Below are 18,140 nucleotides of genomic sequence, written 5' to 3' on the forward strand. Positions count from 1 at the left end.
TGATCCACCTCCTTCGGCTTCCCAAAGCACTGGGATTACAGCTGTAAGCCATCATGCCCAGCCACTATTAGTCTTATCCTAGCCTTTTCCCACTGTATTCGATGTAAAAATTAAATTAGAAGAATTAGTCTCAAAATCCTAGAAAATTCAGGCTTATTTTTCTTCTTTTATGTATTCCCTTGTCTGCAAAAAGGAAAAAGTTGGGAAAACTGGCAGATTATTAGCTACTAGAAGGTACCTTACTATTCCACAATTCACATTCCCTACACACAGTGCTCTATTTGTGTTTCACCAAAACACTTTCTTTAGTATTATAATTGGATTCTTGATAACATAATCAGAATACTCCAGATATAAAGAATGGAGTATTCGAAAAAAAAAAAACAATGAATGGAGTATTCTGATTAATCAAATATTCTGATTAAATGAAACCTACAAAGAAGGATCTATCTTACCAGAAATATCCAGGCTGATGTTTAAATTCACCTAGCCAAAGACAAAATAATTAAAAGAATTACATTTCCATTGACAGTCCTGTTATCACCCTGGTTCTTTTCCTTTGCTTCAAGGGCCATTAAGGTGAACAAATATTATGTAAGTTGCTACGCTTATACAAAAACCTGCCATTATAACTCAAAATATGACAGCTTCAAAAGATGAGGCATAGCTCCTGTGCCTTATAGATCCAGGTACTCGGCAAGTGGTTTTATTATTTTTTACTTCTTCTTGAGACGGAGTCTCACTCTGTCACTTAGGCTGGAGTGCAATGGCGCAATCTCCGCTCACTGCAACCTCTGCCTCCTGGGTTCAAGCTATTCTCCTGCCTCAGCTTCCTGAGTAGCTGTGATTACAAGCATGCACCACCATGCCTGGCTAATTTTTTTTGTAATCTTAATAGAGAGAGTTTCACCATGTTGGCCAAGCTGGTCTTGAACTCCTGACCTCAAGTGATCTGCCCACTCAGCCTCCCAAAGTGCTGGGATTACAGGCATGAGCCACTGTGCGTGGCCTCAGCAAGTGATTTTAATTTTCAGGATGAAAGTCAGCCAGAAGCAGCCCGTGGTTGATGAGGTCTGATCCACTGGAGATATACTATAAGGATTATTAGATGCTAGGCAGAGGTTCAGCAGGCTAGAGAAAAGGGAAGACAAACCAGCTTCCCTGCAGACCCATCTGCCACCCACTGAAGCCAGTCTTTCCTACAAGACTGAAATGAGCAGAAAGTATTATCCATACCATAGGGATGGCTATGCCAGAAAAACTGGCAATCACAGCTCTGGCAAGAAATCAATATTCATGAAAGTGACTCAAGACTATATAAACCCCCTTTCCTTCAACCTTTCTTATCTATCTAAAACAAACATTTCAATGATGCATATCATTTACTTAATGCAGCATAATATCCTAATTTTAAAATATTGGGATATTATTTCCGCTTATGAATCTAGATAAAAGATTTGCCACTCTCAATATATGCATTAATAAAAACTGCACTTGACACCAAAGCAATCCTGGCCAGGTGCTGTGGCTTATGCCTGTAATACCAGCAATCTGGGTGGGTGGATCACTTGAGGCCAGGAGTTCAGACCAGCCTGGCCAACAAGGTGAAACCCCATTTCTACTAAGAATATAAAAAATTAGCCTGGTAGGGGGTGGCGCATACCTGTAATCCCAGTTACTTGGGAGGCTAAGACAGGAGACTTGCTTGAACCCAGGAGGCAGAGGTTACGGCAAGCCAAGATTATGTCACTGCACTCCAGCCTGGATGACAGAGCGCGATTCTGTCAAAAAAAAAAGAAAAAGAAAAGAAAGCAATCCTAATGTAAGCATTAACATTTTCATCTTATATAATCTGAGTAATTCTTAAACACCATCATTAACACAATCAGCACTGTACACTAAGAAATGTTAATAAATGAACGTACACTTGCTAACTCTGCTTTTCAGTGACTTAAAGTGTAGCAGTTACCTGAGTTTCCTGCACTCTAAAGTACCTTGATCATAACTGTAACAGGAGGCAGTACAAAAGGTGGTTATTGCTAAGCCAGTCTCCACTAGACAGGAACTGTTTTTCGTTCCAACAGCAACACATTCTCTGACCTAACCCAGGAGAGGTCTTTAATTACTACCTGCTGAAAAAAGAAATCTAGGAGAAACAAAGATACTGTTAAAGGGCATCTATTTAGCTCATGGAGAGCATGAGAAGAGAGGTAGATGGAAGTAAATAGCCAGCCCAATTTAATTTCTCATGAGCACCAAGGCTCCCATTTAAATTAACACAAGTATAACTGCTTTTAGTTGCAACAGGTCTCTGGAAACAGAACCTTAAAGCACCACATTCCTACCCTACCAGTTCCTAAAATTAATTACAGCTCATCTGAAAGGCGCAATTACTTCTGCTCATTTAACTTAAATTCTAATGATTATAAGAAGTAAATGAATGGTTGAAGTAATTAGACCTCCATACTTCTGATTAGGCTGCCCAACTACACAAGCAAACAACCTTAGTGGAATGAGGAACTCTTGCAGAATAAACATGCATCTACAATGAGTTCCACTTTAAAAACAACCTACATGCAAATTCAAATAACCAAAAATAGCCTAAAACAATGGCAGTTCTTAGAAGAAGCTAAGGGGTGACCAAGTAAATAGTGCAGTAACTATGGGAAGTCTCCAATTTTGTAAACCTGCCTTTTGCCCCCCTTTTAATTCTTTCCTTGTGCCACCAAAAATTCTAATAGCAAAGAGGGCCCTGAACACACACACAAAATCAAAGCTGGCTTAAAAAATAAAGCACTAAGGGAAAAAAGGCTAAGTTGAGTTAGTGAAACACGGCAAATGGAAGGCAGCAGTACTTCATCTTGTCTAAGACATTTCCATCTGCTATTCGCACTTAGGGTTTTCCTTTACCATAAACACCCACTTAATTCCCAAATCATAAATGTATCACAGCAGTGTATCTCAAGCTGAGGTCTGTGGACACTTACGATAGACACTTTTAAGAAACTGCACTCCCCTCTGGCTAACGTCTTAATTACTGGATTGTCCGCATCATCAACATAATCGGTGCCATCCTCGTTTGTGTCATGGATCACCAGTGCCAGCAACAACTGCTGCCAGAACAAAGGCAATATGACTGGGTAATAAACAAATAAAGCTTCTGATGGAAGGAAGGCCATCATCAGGGCAAGAAGAGTCTCAACTGCAGGTTGCAACTGGGAAAAGTAGTAAGAAAATGAATCATCAACAACACACCAGATATTATCAGCAATCTCTGAGAAGAAAATTAGCTTCAGCACAATAACATCGTGAATTAGATTAACTAAATGTTGCTGACAAGTTTTGTATTGCTTTCACAATATTGTTTTTATTTACTTTGTAAACTGATTTGCTTTCAAGATTGCACGAGTGTTATAAGTCTAGAATTATAGTTTCATGCTTGTGTATATTTAATTGTCATAATAAATAATTAAATCTATACCAGAGTCCATTATTTTCTTTTTCCTTTGATCAATATAAACATACGAGTTTATAAACTGTCTCCAAAAAGTAGACCAAACAGAAGGCCAGTTCCAGCTTAAGGGAACTAGAAGACTAAAGTAAGGAAGAAAGGACAGCCAAGATGCCACAGGGTAGGGTGGAGAAAGAATGCTGATAATGCTCTCCCCACCCAACCAATTCAACTCAAGGAGTGTCGCTCTTGCTATTTATTTTTTCTTCTCTTTCTATTGACAAATAAAAGTTGTATACATTTATGGTATACAATATATATAATGTTTTGATATACATAACATGATGATATGTATATTTGATACACTGTGGAATGGCTAACTCAAGCTAATATAATCATTATACTTATCACTTTTGTGTGTGTGGTTAGAACACTTAGGATCTTGTGGCACTGGGTGTGGTAGCTCAGGCCTGTTATCTCAGCAGTTTGGGAGGTGGAACAGGCAGATCACTTGAACCTAGGGGTTTGATGAGGCCAGGCTGGACAACATGGTAATAACCCCGACTCTACAAAAAAATATCAAAAAATTAGCCTGGGCTGGTGGCGCATTCCTACAGTCCAGTTACTGGGGAGCCTGAAGTGGGAGAATCACCTGAGCCTGGGAGGTAGAGGCTGTAGTAAGCTGTGTTTGCACCACTGCACTCCAGTCTGGGTGACAGAGTGACACTGTCTCAAAAAAATAAACAAATAAAAATCTTCTTGCTTATCAAGTTTCCATTCTATCTATTCTCTTTTTGTCTCTTTTTTGGGATGTGTGTATTCTTACAACCTCATTTTACTTAAAGATGACTCTGAATTCAAAAGTAAATAAAGACTAAAACAAGTAAAGGGTAAATTATATGAGAAATCAATTTTGAAATGTTTCTTTGAATATAATTTATAAAAGGAAAGAAATTAATAAGCAAAAGTAATTTTTCATAGCTCAAATTTTAAGACTGACACCTGTTAAAAAGGACACAGTTCTAAGAATTATATTTGATAAAAAGGGTAGAAATGTCCAGTCATACAGCATTAAGTAAAATTCTATTCACCAGTAAGGATGTTTTCAACTATCACTCACAAAATGTCTACATGGCATATAACAAAATAAATGAATAATCCAAATGGTAAGATTTTTTTTTTTTTTTTTTTTTTGAGACGGAGTTTCGCTCTTGTTACCCAGGCTGGAGTGCAATGGCGTGATCTCACTCACCGCAACCTCCGCCTCCTGGGTTCAGGCAATTCTCCTGCCTCAACCTCCTGAATAGCTGGGATTACAGGCACGCGCCACCATGCCCAGCTAATGTTTTGTATTTTTAGTAGAGACGGGGTTTCACCTTGTTGACCAGGACGGTCTCGATCTCTTGACCTCGTGATCCACCCGCCTCAGCCTCCCAAAGTGCTGGGATTACAGGCTTGAGCCACTGCGCCTGGCTCCAAATGGTAAGATTTTTATAGATTTTCCTCATTTCACCGGAAAGTTAGAACTAAGACAGGTTAACTCACTTGCCAACTAATCACACGGTACTTGATAACACCACAATTCAAATGTAAGTCTAGGTCAATACACTTAATTAATTATTATCCTTTTTCTCCAAGTGGACATGAATCTGAAACATAATAATGCATATTTAAACACATGTTAAGTTATCTTGTATGTATTATTTAACATTGAAATCATCTAACTGAATTGAAATCTTCTAATTCAACTTGAAGGAGCTTTAGTGGAACAGTCAGGCATGATGTATTAACCAAGAGTGCAAGCCAAAATTCTCACGAGAAAAGTTAACAGGGATAAAAATAATATAATATGCTTAGAAATACATTGATGATTGTCTGCTAAACGAGGTTACATTAAGAATGCATTAACTATTACTAAAAATAACAGAGCAGTGCTAAAAAAAAAAAAAATGAAATGGATAATGGACACATCTATTGAAATAGTCTGTATGAAGTTAGGGAAGGTGAAGTCCTCCCCAGGCCGGAAAGAAAAACAGAAAGGACAGACTGAGGGAAGAAGGGCTCCCTTAGTGGAGGGGGCAGACTCATGGTACAGGGAGGCTCCCACAGTGGTATGGACCCCATGGTACAGGCAATGCCAGCTGTGCCAGGGGACATGTCTGGGCTAGTGGGCAGGGCAGGGGCAGCCAGTCATAGAACCAAGCAGGCCTTTTGACACACTCCTCCTATCCAAGAAGCTGCAGCCTGGCCTCAGAGCATCCACCCCAAGGGACAAAAGGTAGCTTGGTAGGGAAAAAAAAACAGTGCTATAGTGTGACTTCAAGGGTTTCTTTGCTCCAAAATCTCTCCCATTTGGCAAATGCTGTTGTGAACTCATTACCAAGGAAACAAATCTTCCTTTCCACAATGAAAGAAGTAATAATCAAACATTAGTTAAAGTAATACACTCTCACCACAAACTTAAGAATCCTAGATCCCAGTTACGGCACCAAAAAATTTAAAAAAAGAATCCTAGAAAGACAGCAGATTGTATATTTTAAGTGCATAAGCCAAATTAATGATCCAGGGCCTATCTCTTCAAAGAGACTACACTCCCAAGATTTCACTTATGATTGGAAGAACAAACCTATAATGATGGGAATCACCTGATTTTTACAAGGCTAGATTCAACCATCATAATAATGTATGTAATGTCACTTATAAAATAATGTACATGTCAGAGCATTTATCACAGGTATGTAAGTATTTTCAACTTCTGAAACACTAAAGTTTATCTCAAGCAGAGTGGGGAGAAAAATGTAGAACTCTGGCACCTCCAGCAAGAATCAGCTTGGCATTTGACACTCTTGAGATGCAGCTCTTTCTGAAGAGGCATCATGCTTTCTTTTCTTAGATGCAGAGGCTAGTCCCACGAGACTTTAGTGTTTATGCAGGGTGGCAAGAATGGCAGATAAACTATATTTTTCACAAATCACAGTAAATACCATTATCAGTAGCAGCCTCAAATGCAGGAATTAAGTGAATATGGGCATAAAATATATTATCTTTACTTTGGATAAGTAACACAAGTGGTTAAGTAAATGTTTTCGCATTTGGGATGGTTAAAAGAAAAATTATTTTGGAGCACACTAATTTCAAAGCATCTTACTAAGCGCCACCCTTACTGCTAATACATGTTTCAAAATACAGATCCCATGCTGTTTTAGGCATACACAACCCTATCACGTTGTTATACAAAGATGATGCCCCCTATATGTCCTAGGGGTTAATAGATCTCTCTACCTTTCGAAAATATCTCATTCACCCAGTTTTAAGTGATCAGAGATTCCAGGGCTTCATTTCAGTAGCTAAAACATGCAGAAGCCTTTATTAAGACGCAAATACTTTTCACAGCCTCCTTTGAAGATGGGGGAAAAAAAAAGCAATAAATAAAAATTTTAAAAGATGCAAATACCTCCTGGGAAAGGTGGCAAGCCACATCATGCAGTTATGCTCAATTCTCTGTAAAAGAAACCCTTGTGTTTCAGATACTCTTAGGTCAGTCATTGAAAGCCAAGATCCAGGGGATAAAAAGAGAAAGGACGGAAAATTCGGTAAGGAGGTGTATGGGAAAGGAGGTACAAGAAACCCTGTATTATAGAATATAACAGTCATTATACTGTATAGATCACCAGAAGTTCTGATTGCCTTTTAGACCCAATGACATGCCCAACACCACACACAATGCAAACCAAAACTAACACGCACAGAAAATTTGCAGTTAAAATGCGCTGGTGTCATGCTGTCTTCGATCATCTTACAAAATGGCAAAACTGCAAATGAATGCTTTTTAAAAAGCCAACTCAATGTGTCCAATGAAGAGCCACTGATGTATGGAAGAAATTAATAATTTTCTTTGAATATCACTAAACTAGCTTAATTTTATCTTTAAGACAAACTCTTGATTCCCCCCTTAAGGGCTTTTTTAGTTCAAACTATTAAGAGACACAATAAATTTAAAAAAAAAAAAAAAAGTTAAAGTCTCCAACATCTTCGTAGGCGCATTACACAGAAAGATGACTTTGAACGACTTTCCTCAGGATATATTCCAATACCCAGTAGAGAACTTTCCCTTCTCTGTAGACAAGGAAGTAAATAAGTAAAGAACACCTAAGAACAAACTTTGTTGGCCACCAGCAGGGGAGCTCTTCAGCTTTTGTCGCCAAATCCATTCAAACAAAAGAAGCTCCGACTCCTCCAACCCACCCTTCGGACCCGCACCCCGCAGGGACTCTCTGGATCCGGGTGCTCGCTCCCCCGCCAGCCCGACTTACTCCTCAGCGCCCCAATGAGCAGAGAGCCGTCCTTAATGAGCTCCTTGATGAACTTGTTGGTTCGCTCCAGCTCAATCTCGTGACACTGCAAGCGCTCCCTGAAATCCGGGCTGTCCAAGTAGGAATCACTGAACTCCAGAGTGGGCAGCCCCATGGCACAGGCGCTGCTGGCGGCGGCCGCGGGCACGTCCCGGCCGGCGGTCAGGGCGGGGGCGGCCGGCAGCGGCGGCGGGTGCTGGGGACGCGCGATCGCAGGGAAGGCGCCGGGACGCGAGGGGACTGGCTGCGCGAAGGAAACGGGGCCCGCGCGCCGCGCCGCGGGCGCCGGGCTCAGTCTTCCTCCCCCGAGGCGAGGCGAGCGCAGGCGCGGGCGGCGGACCGAGGCGCGGGTCCGCTCAGCTTGTGGTCGCCGGGACGCATCGTTATTCCGAGCGCTGGGGCGGCGCGGCTCCGGGCCGCGGCCGGAGCGGGGAAGCTTCTCTCACGGCGCGCAGACACTTCCGGCAGCTCCACTCTCCAGCTCTCCTGACAGTCGGCGGCGGCGTTGTGAGCCAGAAGCAGCGCTCAGCCGCAACTCCAGCCCGGCTGGGGAAAGCCCTCCCCCTCGGCGGACGCAGGCTCAGAGAGCTTGCAAATCGCACTCGGGCTCCCAGACCCTCCTCCCCGCCGCGCGCTCCCACCCCGCGCCACCCCGCCCCTTCGCCCCTTCACCCTCCTGCCCCAGCCGCCGGCCCGCACTTGGCTCCAGGGCTCCCCGCGCAGCAGTCGCGCGCTTGCGCTCCTGCCTTGGCTGGGGTGTTGACCCCGTCCCCTCTTGGGCCCCTGGTTTTGGCTAGCCCTGGTTGACACCTCGGCGTCCTCCGCCCCACGAAAGGATCTGACTCCCTATATACCTCCCCTAACAGTCGTCCCCTCCACCCACTCCCTAGAATTCTCTGGAAGAAAAACCAACGTTAAGTTTCCCTAAAGTTTTGAAGCGTACATGGAAGATACTGCTGTCTAGCGCTCGTTTAGATTTTGCTTCACACTTCCCCACCGAATGCATTTGAATTCCACGTTGAAAAGTTGTCCAGTCGCTCACCCACCCCTCAGTTTCACTGATCCGGCCTGGAGGTTCCCCCCGTCCCCGCTCCGTTGCTGGGAAGGTGGGACAATTTTTCAAGTCATCCCCACTCTACTTAAGTGCTCTAACTTCTAGAAGAATACCTGTTTGCATCACAATAGTAGTCTCTCGTATTGGCACCTGGTTGGAATTGTCCTAGGAGCAGGGAGATTTTCAAATTGTTGAAGTGGACTGGAGTTTCAAATTAACAGTTAATTCCTACCCACAGGCATTACCCTTCCTCCGGTGGTGGTTCACCTAATAAATTTCTGTTCCCTTAAAACCTTGACAGCGCTTGCCGGGCGCGGTGGCTCACGCCTGTAATCCCAGCACTTTGGGAGGCCAAGGCGGGTGTATCACGATGTCAAAAGATCGAGACCATCCTGGTCAACATGGTGAAACCCCGTCTCTACTAAAAATACAAAAATTAGCTGGGCATGGTGGCACATGCCTGTAGTTCCAGCTACTCAGGAGGCTGAGGCAGGAGAATTGCCTGAACCCAGGAGGCAGAGGTTGCGGTGAGCGAGATCGCGCCATTGCACTCCAGCCTGGGTAACAAGAGCGAAACTCTGTCTCAAAAAAAAAAAAAAAAAAAAAAAAAAAAAAAAAAAAAAAAACCTTGACTGCAAAAGAAACGACTGCTTTACATCTCGTCCTGACATCATCCATAGGATTTCTGAGAACTCAGATATTGTTCTTAAGGATCTGCTTTTAATTTCTACGTTTTCATTGCTTTGTTCATATGAACCATCTGTTTAAAAACTATTCTATAGATCATGGGGAAAATTCCATTAAAGTGCTTTACATTTTTCCCAATTAAGTTTCAGAGACAGTCAAGATTTTTGGTTTCAATTTTCTTAAATGTACGTAAGCATGAAAAATAACATGTAAACTTACAACAGATAAGATCGTGTAAACAGTATGGACCAGGCTCAGTGGCTTATGCCTGTAATACCAGCATTTTGGGAGGTTGAGGCAGGAGAATCATTTGGGTCAGGAGTTGGAGACCAGCCTGACTACTAAAAATACAAAAATTAGCTGGGCATGGTGGCACGCGCCTGTAGTCCCAGCTACTTGGGAGGCTGAGGCAGGGGAATCACTTGAATCCGGGAGGTGGAGGTTGCCATGAGCGGAGATTGCTCCATCGCCCCCCAGCCTGGGTGACAGAGGGCTCTGTCTCAAAATACCTTCCATCCATATTTACATCTTTAGTCCTCAACATATTGGCAAAATGGCCAATCACCATTAGAGTCATTTTAACTCCAAGTGTTGAATTTGTGTTTGTTAACTACTCTTTTATTTTTTTTCTTTTTCCAGGGTTGGGGAAGGGAGAGGCAGTAATTCTGTTTGTCAGTTAATGGAATGACATGACATAAACAGCAGTTTTTCACCTGAGGTGATTTTGTATTTACTCATTACTCTGCCTGAAAGACAAAAAACCACTCAGGTCAGTTTCCTTTCAACTTTTGCCATGTTGCTGTTCCCAACAACCGAATCCAATGCCAACTGCTGAGATATGAAACGTGATATAACATAACATTCTCTTCTTGTTTTTCATTAAATCGTAGTGCTATGATTAATTCCTTAAAAATGCATCAACAGTGTTTCATAAGTTGCATTTAATATATTCGATGCCAAATTTCAGTTTTCTTAAAAGTCTTACATGCCAGGGCAGATGTATTGTAGATGCTAAGGTGGGGTTATCATTTACCCATTCATGCATGTAATTATATGTTTTATGTCTACTGTCTACATGACTAAGGCCTGGGTGAGGAAGTGATTTCTATAAAAAGATAGAAAAAGCCTTATACACGACCTCAAGCAGTTCTCAGAAAAAGAAAATGCAGAGAACAAGTACCCATATAGCATAAGGCAGAATATGCTATGTTCCACAGTCTCACACAGATGCTGTACTAAGGCATTGATGCCACCATTTATCAGTATGTTTGCACTCAGGCCCATCGTTGCCTTTACATGGAATTAGGATTTTTTTCTCCTACCCTTCACTCAGGAGTCTCCAAAGCTTATCATGTTATAATGGACTTATTTATTGTAGGTGTTCTCAGGGTTACTCATACCTTATTCCTGTGATTCATATTTTAATTATACCTGCTAGTCAGGCTTTCTCTTATGCCACATTAACACAGCTACTTGAGAAAAATCAGAAATGCTTTTGGTTTGAGGTGGATTTACTGTCAGTTTTGAACTGTTGTTTCCATCCATTATTCTCTCCATCCTAATTAACTGAACCGGATTCTTTCCAAGAGAATAGATTTTCTATATAAAAGATCAGCAATACCTGCAAGCTTGTTTTTATAAACAAATTTAATGGATTGAAATGTAGCTTTTCCAGAAATTTCCACTTCATAACACATGACACTGTAAGCTGCATGGGAAGCTTCACTGATATTATTGGCTGACAAGCTCTTTGCCACAGAGAAATGTCTCTGTTTTCCTGATTCTGAAATGGGATGTGTGGGGCTTTATTTGCTTGTTTTTGAGAACAAATAGATAGAAGAGGATATTAAACTAATATATGGTATTTGTAAATCTGCCTAAAACTTTTCTTGACCTAGATCATGCTGACACTTAAGCCTGGCATTTTCTTTGTATGTACTCAGTAAGTGTTACTGTCGAGCTACTTTTATTTTTCAATTAATTATGCAGATATTAATTGAAAGACTCAGACTCAGATATTCTGAGGTTAAGTTCAAGCCTGTACGAGATGACTAAACAGAAACCAAGGGTTTCTTCTTGGTTGCGCCTCCTCCCATCTCCTAGGAACCATTCTACTTTCTGTCTCTATGAATTTGAAAACGTAGGCACCTCACATAAGTGAACTTATACAATATTTGCACTTTGTGTTTGTCTTATTTCACATAGATGATTCAATCATCAAAAAGAGAAGCAAAAAAGAAGTAAGAATCAGATATACATTTAAAACACATAATGAGGGGCCAGGGCCCGGTGGCTCAGCCTGTAATTTCAGCATTTTGGGAGGCCCAGGTGCATGAGTCATCTAAGGTCAGGAGTTCAAGACCAGCCTGGCCAACATGGTAAAACCCCATCTCTACTAAAAATAGAAAAATTAGCTGGGTGTGGTGGTGTGCACCTGTAATCCCAGCAGCTACTAGGGAGGCTGAGGCATGAGAATCCCTTGAAGCTGGAAGGCAGACATTACAATGAGCCGAGATTGTGCCACTGCACTCCAGCCTGGGCAATAGAATGAGACTCTGTCTCTAAATAAACAAACAAACAAACAAACAAACACCAAACAAAGAAACAAAAAGAAAACAAGCATTTAAACCTGCTTAAATTTTTGACTCAACAATTTCCAAAATATTCGTCTGCCAGCCAAAAATGGAAGTTTGGATTAAGCTCTGACATAGCAAGATCTTTTTATTCTAGCTTACTAAAAGTATGATTATTGTCACACACAATGCTCCTAACATCATATTTCTATAAAATTAGTTGGTGCATGAAATTGTATTTCCGATGGGCAACTGTACACATCATTAGTGACAGCAGCCTATGTGACTTAGTAATATTGTCTTTTCCAGTTACCAAATGCTCTCACAAATTGTAGAACCCCTCTCAAATGCACACAGCTTTCCCTGCTTCCCCTCCATAGTTGCCATGAAGCACAGACAAGTGCAAAATGTAGTACGAGTTGAAAAAGAAACTTCACTTTGCCCGGGGGTAGGAAATGGGAGTCTCTCACAGGAAGAGTACAGAACATAGCCACATTGTATGACTCAATGCATTCCAAGAGCTCATTATCCAATAGATGGACTAAAGAGCAATGGTTGGAAGACCAAAAAGTCAAATGATTGAGAGATGAGAAAAGAATATTTAGACGGGGTAAGTACCGATGAGATTGGGCAACAGATGGGCAGTAAGCAGATTAAATAAAGGAAGGAAATATAGTGTGATTTTTGTGGGTGAGGTAAGAATGCAACATAACTCTGAAATTTAAACCTATATAACTCTGAAGTGTTAATTTTCTTTAGAAGAAATATACATAGGTTTAGATTTAGTCTCCTATGCTGAGTTTGAGGTAAAGTTAGAATAATTAAGAGGCACTTTCTCAGGGAGGAAAGTATAGCACAAACACTCAGGGCTGTTGGGTTAGCTTGACAGGGGACACAGAAGCAGAAGTCAAGGTCAACTAGGGAGCAAGCATAACTGCAGAGAGTGGAATTCTATGTGACAATATGACTTTTTTTTTTTAAGAGACGGTGTCTGGCTATGTTGCCCAGGCTAGTCTTGAACTCCTAAGCCCAAGCAATGCTCCTGCCTCAGCGTCCCAAAATGCTGGGATTACAGATGTGAGCCACCACGCAATATGATTTATAAAGTCCCTGCCAAATCTAGATTTTATTATGATGGCAGATTTCAGATGAACAGGATGAAGGAAAAGAACAGGAATCTGGGCAAGAAACACTCAACAACTAACTACATTTATGAGGGGCAGAGAGAAAGAAAAAGAGGAGGGGGGGAGAGAGAAGTATTGACTTAATTTAGAAGACGTTTGTTAGCACGGATTTTGATTTCGTTTCAGTATTGCCCTCTTGTGGCAAACCATGATGTTCACTAACTCTGAGAGAAGAGTTCATGAAGAGCACAGGAAAAGGAGACAAAACGAAAGGGAGCACCCTCCACGGATACCAGGCATGATAGTTTTTGCATGTGTTGCCTCATCTAAGCTTATCCAGAAGCATGTGAAATAGATATTGAGCCTGATTAACCCCAGTTTAATTAATTAATTAATTACTTAATTTAGAGATGGAGTTTTGCTTTTGTTGGCTAGGCTGGAGGGCAGCGGTACCATCGCGGCTCACTACAACCTCCGCCTCCCAGGTTCAAGCTATTCTCCTTCGTCAGCCTCCCGAGTAGCTGGGATTACAGATGCGTGCCACCATGCCCAGCTAATTTTTGTATTTTTAGTAGAGACGGGGTTTCCCCATGTTGGCCAGGCTTGTCTCAAACTCCTGACCTCAGGTGATCCATCCGCCTCAGCCTCCCAAGGCATGAGCCACAGCACCTGGCCTGATTAGCCCCATTTTTAACAGGTGAGAAAAGTATAACTGAAAGTAGTTAACTTGCCTAAATTTATGTAGAAGGTACTGGAGTTGGGATTTCAATCCAGGTCTACCTTGGTAAAAAAGTCATGCTACACACACACACACACACACACATTCAACAAATATTTGTAAGTATCTATTATATGTCTGTGCTGCTGTAGATGCTGGAAAGAAGAGTAAGCAAAGATTTTCTTCAATCCTGGCCTAATCAAATTTTCAATCTAATACATTATAGTAGCGATATTAATCAAATGGTCACCCAAAAGGCATTTATTAGCTGTGTGACTAAGGACAACTTAACTATTAGGCTTTACACCTTTCCCAAGTATAAAATGAAGGATGATAGTGATAATGATAATGACTATCATTTATTAAATCCTTACTGTGTGCCAGATATTGTCCTACTGTCCTATGAAATAACATCCATTGTTTCGTTGGGGTTATTTTTAGCTCTAGACGTGAGACATTTCCATGCCTCTATGACTCAAAGTTAGAACAAGAAATCTCTTCCAACCAATAATGACAATCAATTACAACCAGAGTGTTTTTGACACTCCATCCATGTGTGCTTAGAGACTTGCAGCTGCATTAGAAGAGGAAGTGCTGTTCCTCTCTTACCTCTCACGGAAACCCTGATGGATGAGCGTGACCTCTGCTGGATTTCAAAGCAGCCACTGAGCACACAGAAAGGAAGCAAATGTTTACTGAGCAACCACACTGTCCATGGTCCCATGAGGCCTACAAATCCTCACAACAACCGTGGAGGTAGGAATTTTGTAATGAAGATGAGGATGTTGAAGCCCCAAAATGCAAAACCAAAAACCAAGAACCACAACAAACCAACAAAAACACCCAGATACCTTGCCCCAGGAGAAACAGTGACATCGCTGACTCTAAGACCACACCACAATGAATCTAATGGGATGCATCATACACATTATATATATATAATAATATATATATATATATATATATATATATACTTTTTTTTTTTTGAGATGGAGTCTTGCACTGTTGCCTGGGCTGGAGTGCAATGGCTCAATCTCAGCTCACTGCAACCTCTGCCTCCTGGGTTAAAGCAATTCTCCTGCCTCAGCCTCCTGAGTAGTTGAGATTACAGGTACCCACTACCATGCCTGGCTAATTTTTTGTGTGTGTTTTTAGTAGTTACAGGGTTTCACTATGTTGGCCAGGCCAGTGTCAAACTCCTGACCTCGTGACCCACCCTCCTCGGCCTCCCGGTGTGCTGGGATTACAGGCATGAGCTACTGCACCTGGCCTATTTTTATATAGCTCTTTTCCCACATTTACATTTTTTGCATTTAGACTCTAAGCTTTTAGAGCAAATCTTATTTGTCTTTGTATCTCTTGCACTTTGCACGCTACCAGCCCATAGATGATACCTAACAAATGTTGTTTTGAATACTTGAGTGCCTTTTAATCTTCTAAAAATCATTCTTCAATTTCTGTGGCAGAGGTTTCTGTGCAGATTTGCAGAGAAAGGCTTTTCCCATTTGGCACGGAGGTCTCTACGTGTTGCTGGAGCTCTACTGAGCATGAAAGGAGTGGAGCTCATTATCCGTCCTTCCAGGCGATGAGTACATCTGCGCTAGAACTGCTGCCATCCAGCATACTGTAACAGGCCCTGGCAAAGGCAGTGAAAGACGTGATGAGGAAAATAACTAGCCCAGAAGGAGCTTAAGGAAACTAACTCAAATAAATGGCTCCACATCCGGCAAAGAGAAGTCATAACTCAATCACAGTGAAGCACACTAATGAATGTGATAAGAAGGATCATTGAAAAAGAACAGACCCACAGTCTCTACTGTTTGAACATTTCAGATGGGAAAAAAAAAAAAAAGAACAAAGCTGAAAGAATCTGTAATCTGTACTCACCGTGGCAACTTCTTTTATAAAGAATAAAGATACATAGTCTTATCCTTTAAAAGGTATATTATCTTACATTCTGTCTGTGAATTTTATCTGCTAATGGAATTAGAAAATTTTACAAAATTTGTTAGGTTTTACAAAACCAGGTATAATAACAAATTTTTTTTCAGAAGAGTAAAGTTATTATTTTTACACTTGTTAGTAAATTGTTTTTCCCAGATGTCAGTTTGTTGAAGTTTTATTGTGAGACAGAAGTGGATTACTGAGATTATGCTTTAGCTTACTAGATAAATAAAAGTAGTAGTCCCAGTTCCATTTAATGTTGCAGTATTTTTCACCCTATGATTTTTTTGCGATCTTTCAAAGAATGCTTCAAAAATCTGTGAAGCTCTCTGAACTCTGTTACTTTATGTGGTCAAGTAGAACAACATTTTACCATATGGTGAAAATCTCATTGGTACGGAAAATGAATATTTAATGAATCATTATAAATCTTCTAAACCTTCTTTCCCCCCAATTTTTCATTATGAAAATTTTCCAACATACAGAAAAGTTGGAAAAATAATGGAATAGATAGCTACATGCTTTCTACTTGGATTCAACAAATGTCAACATTTTGTCATATTTGTTTTATCACTTCTCATTATATATATATACATATATATATAGAAAACTTAAAAAAATTTGTTTTTAGACAGAGTCTTACTGTATTGCCCAGGCTGGAGTGGTGCAGTGGCACGATTTCAACTGACTGCAAAGCTCCACCTCCCGGGTTCAAGTGATTCTCCAGCTTCACTCTCCCAAGTGGCAGGGACTACAGACACCGACCCAAATAATTGTTTGTGTTTTTAGTAGAGTTGGGGTTTTGCCACATTGCCCAGGCTGGTCTTGAACTTCTGAGATCAGGCAATCTGCCTGCCTAGGACTTCCGAAGTGCTAGGATTTACAGGTGTGAGCCACCGTGTCCCAGCCTATATGAAACATTTAAACTAAATTTTGGATATTTTGACACATAATCTCTAAATATTTTAACATGAGTCACCAAAGAATAAGGAAATTCTCCAACAGAAGTAAAACTTAAAGAAAATTAATATATGATAAAATATTAATATCAAGTAGAAAATTGTTCCAAAAATGACTTTTATAGCTTAAAAAAAACAAGGAAAACAAGATCTAACCAAGATCTTTACTGAGTCCTCATCAATGTCCTGTATAACTATAAAATTCTATTTTGGAGGGCAAGAATAAAAGAACTCATTAATCATCATTCCATTCACTAATTAAGATTTTTGGAATAATTGAGCCTAGATTAGTATGTTTCCCAGACTACTGTCCCAAATAAAATGCTTGCTAATCAAACTAGTGGAAAAAGAACTGCTTTGAGTAGAAGCATTTCCAAATCCTTAAGCACCTGAATTTTCACTGGTGGCTTCTAGGAAAAGACTGGTCTAGAGAGAGTGCTATGCAAAATGGATGTCTCACATACAGTGTGTGGTCAGTAAATATTTTTTTACTAAATTAATGAATAAAATACTGAGGACCTAAAAATAAATAGCATCAGCATCATCTGGAAAGTGGTTAAAATTGCAAAATCTTGGGCTCCACCTTCCACCTACAAAATTAAAAACTTGCAGGTGGGCCCAGCATCTGTGTTTTGTTGTTTTGTTTTGTTTTTTGCTTGAGATGGAGTCTCACTGTGTCGCCCTGGTTAGAGTACAGTGGTGTGATCTCAGCTCACTGCAATATCCGCCTGCCGGGTTCAAGCGATTCTTTCTGCCTCAGCCTCTCGAGTAGCTGGGACTACGGGCACACGCCACCACACTCAGCTAATTTTTACATTTTTAGTAGAGACGGAAATTTATCATATTAGCCAGGCTGGTCGTGAACTCCTGACCTCGAGATCCACCCGCCTCGGCCTCCTCAAGTGCTGGGATTACAGGTGTGAGCCACCGCATCTGTGTTTTAACAAATCCTCTAGGTAATCCTCATGTTGGCTAGAGTTTGAGAACAGATGACCTAGAACATTTCTTAGTAGACCTCAAGAGGGAAGAACAGTCTTAGAAAAGGAAATTGAGGCCGGGCGCGGTGGCTCAAGCCTGTAATCCCAGCACTTTGGGAGGCCGAGGCTGGTGGATCACGAGGTCAAGAGATCGAGACCATCCTGGTCAACATGGTGAAACCCCGTCTCTACTGAAACTACAAAAAATTAGCTGGGCATGGTGGTGCATGCCTGTAATCCCATCTACTCAGGAGGCTGAGGCAGGAGAATTGCCTGAACCCAGGAGGCGGAGGTTGCGGTC

General features: G+C 41.1%; 1 protein-coding gene and 1 long non-coding RNA gene across 2 annotated transcripts in view; one reads left to right on the forward strand and one right to left on the reverse strand.

The window, feature by feature from the left end:
- The window catches only part of ARHGAP42 (Rho GTPase activating protein 42), a 304,364-nt gene extending 295,990 nt beyond the window's left edge, over nt 1-8,374 (reverse strand). The window contains exon 1 of the mRNA XM_032295706.1: nt 7,765-8,374. Within this exon, the coding sequence (XP_032151597.1) occupies nt 7,765-7,918 (154 nt within the window). The 5' untranslated portion in view covers nt 7,919-8,374. The remainder of the gene's footprint in view (nt 1-7,764) is intronic.
- LOC116563151 lies at nt 7,642-11,723 on the forward strand. The gene is made up of 2 exons (XR_004274247.1): nt 7,642-7,964; nt 10,184-11,723. It is a non-coding gene; the product is annotated as an uncharacterized LOC116563151 (long non-coding RNA).
- Nucleotides 11,724-18,140: the final 6,417 nt, after the last annotated feature.

Source organism: Sapajus apella, unplaced genomic scaffold (genome assembly GCF_009761245.1).
Source record: "Sapajus apella isolate SASKATOON/1434 unplaced genomic scaffold, GSC_monkey_1.0 scaffold34, whole genome shotgun sequence".
NCBI lineage: Eukaryota > Metazoa > Chordata > Mammalia > Primates > Cebidae > Sapajus > Sapajus apella.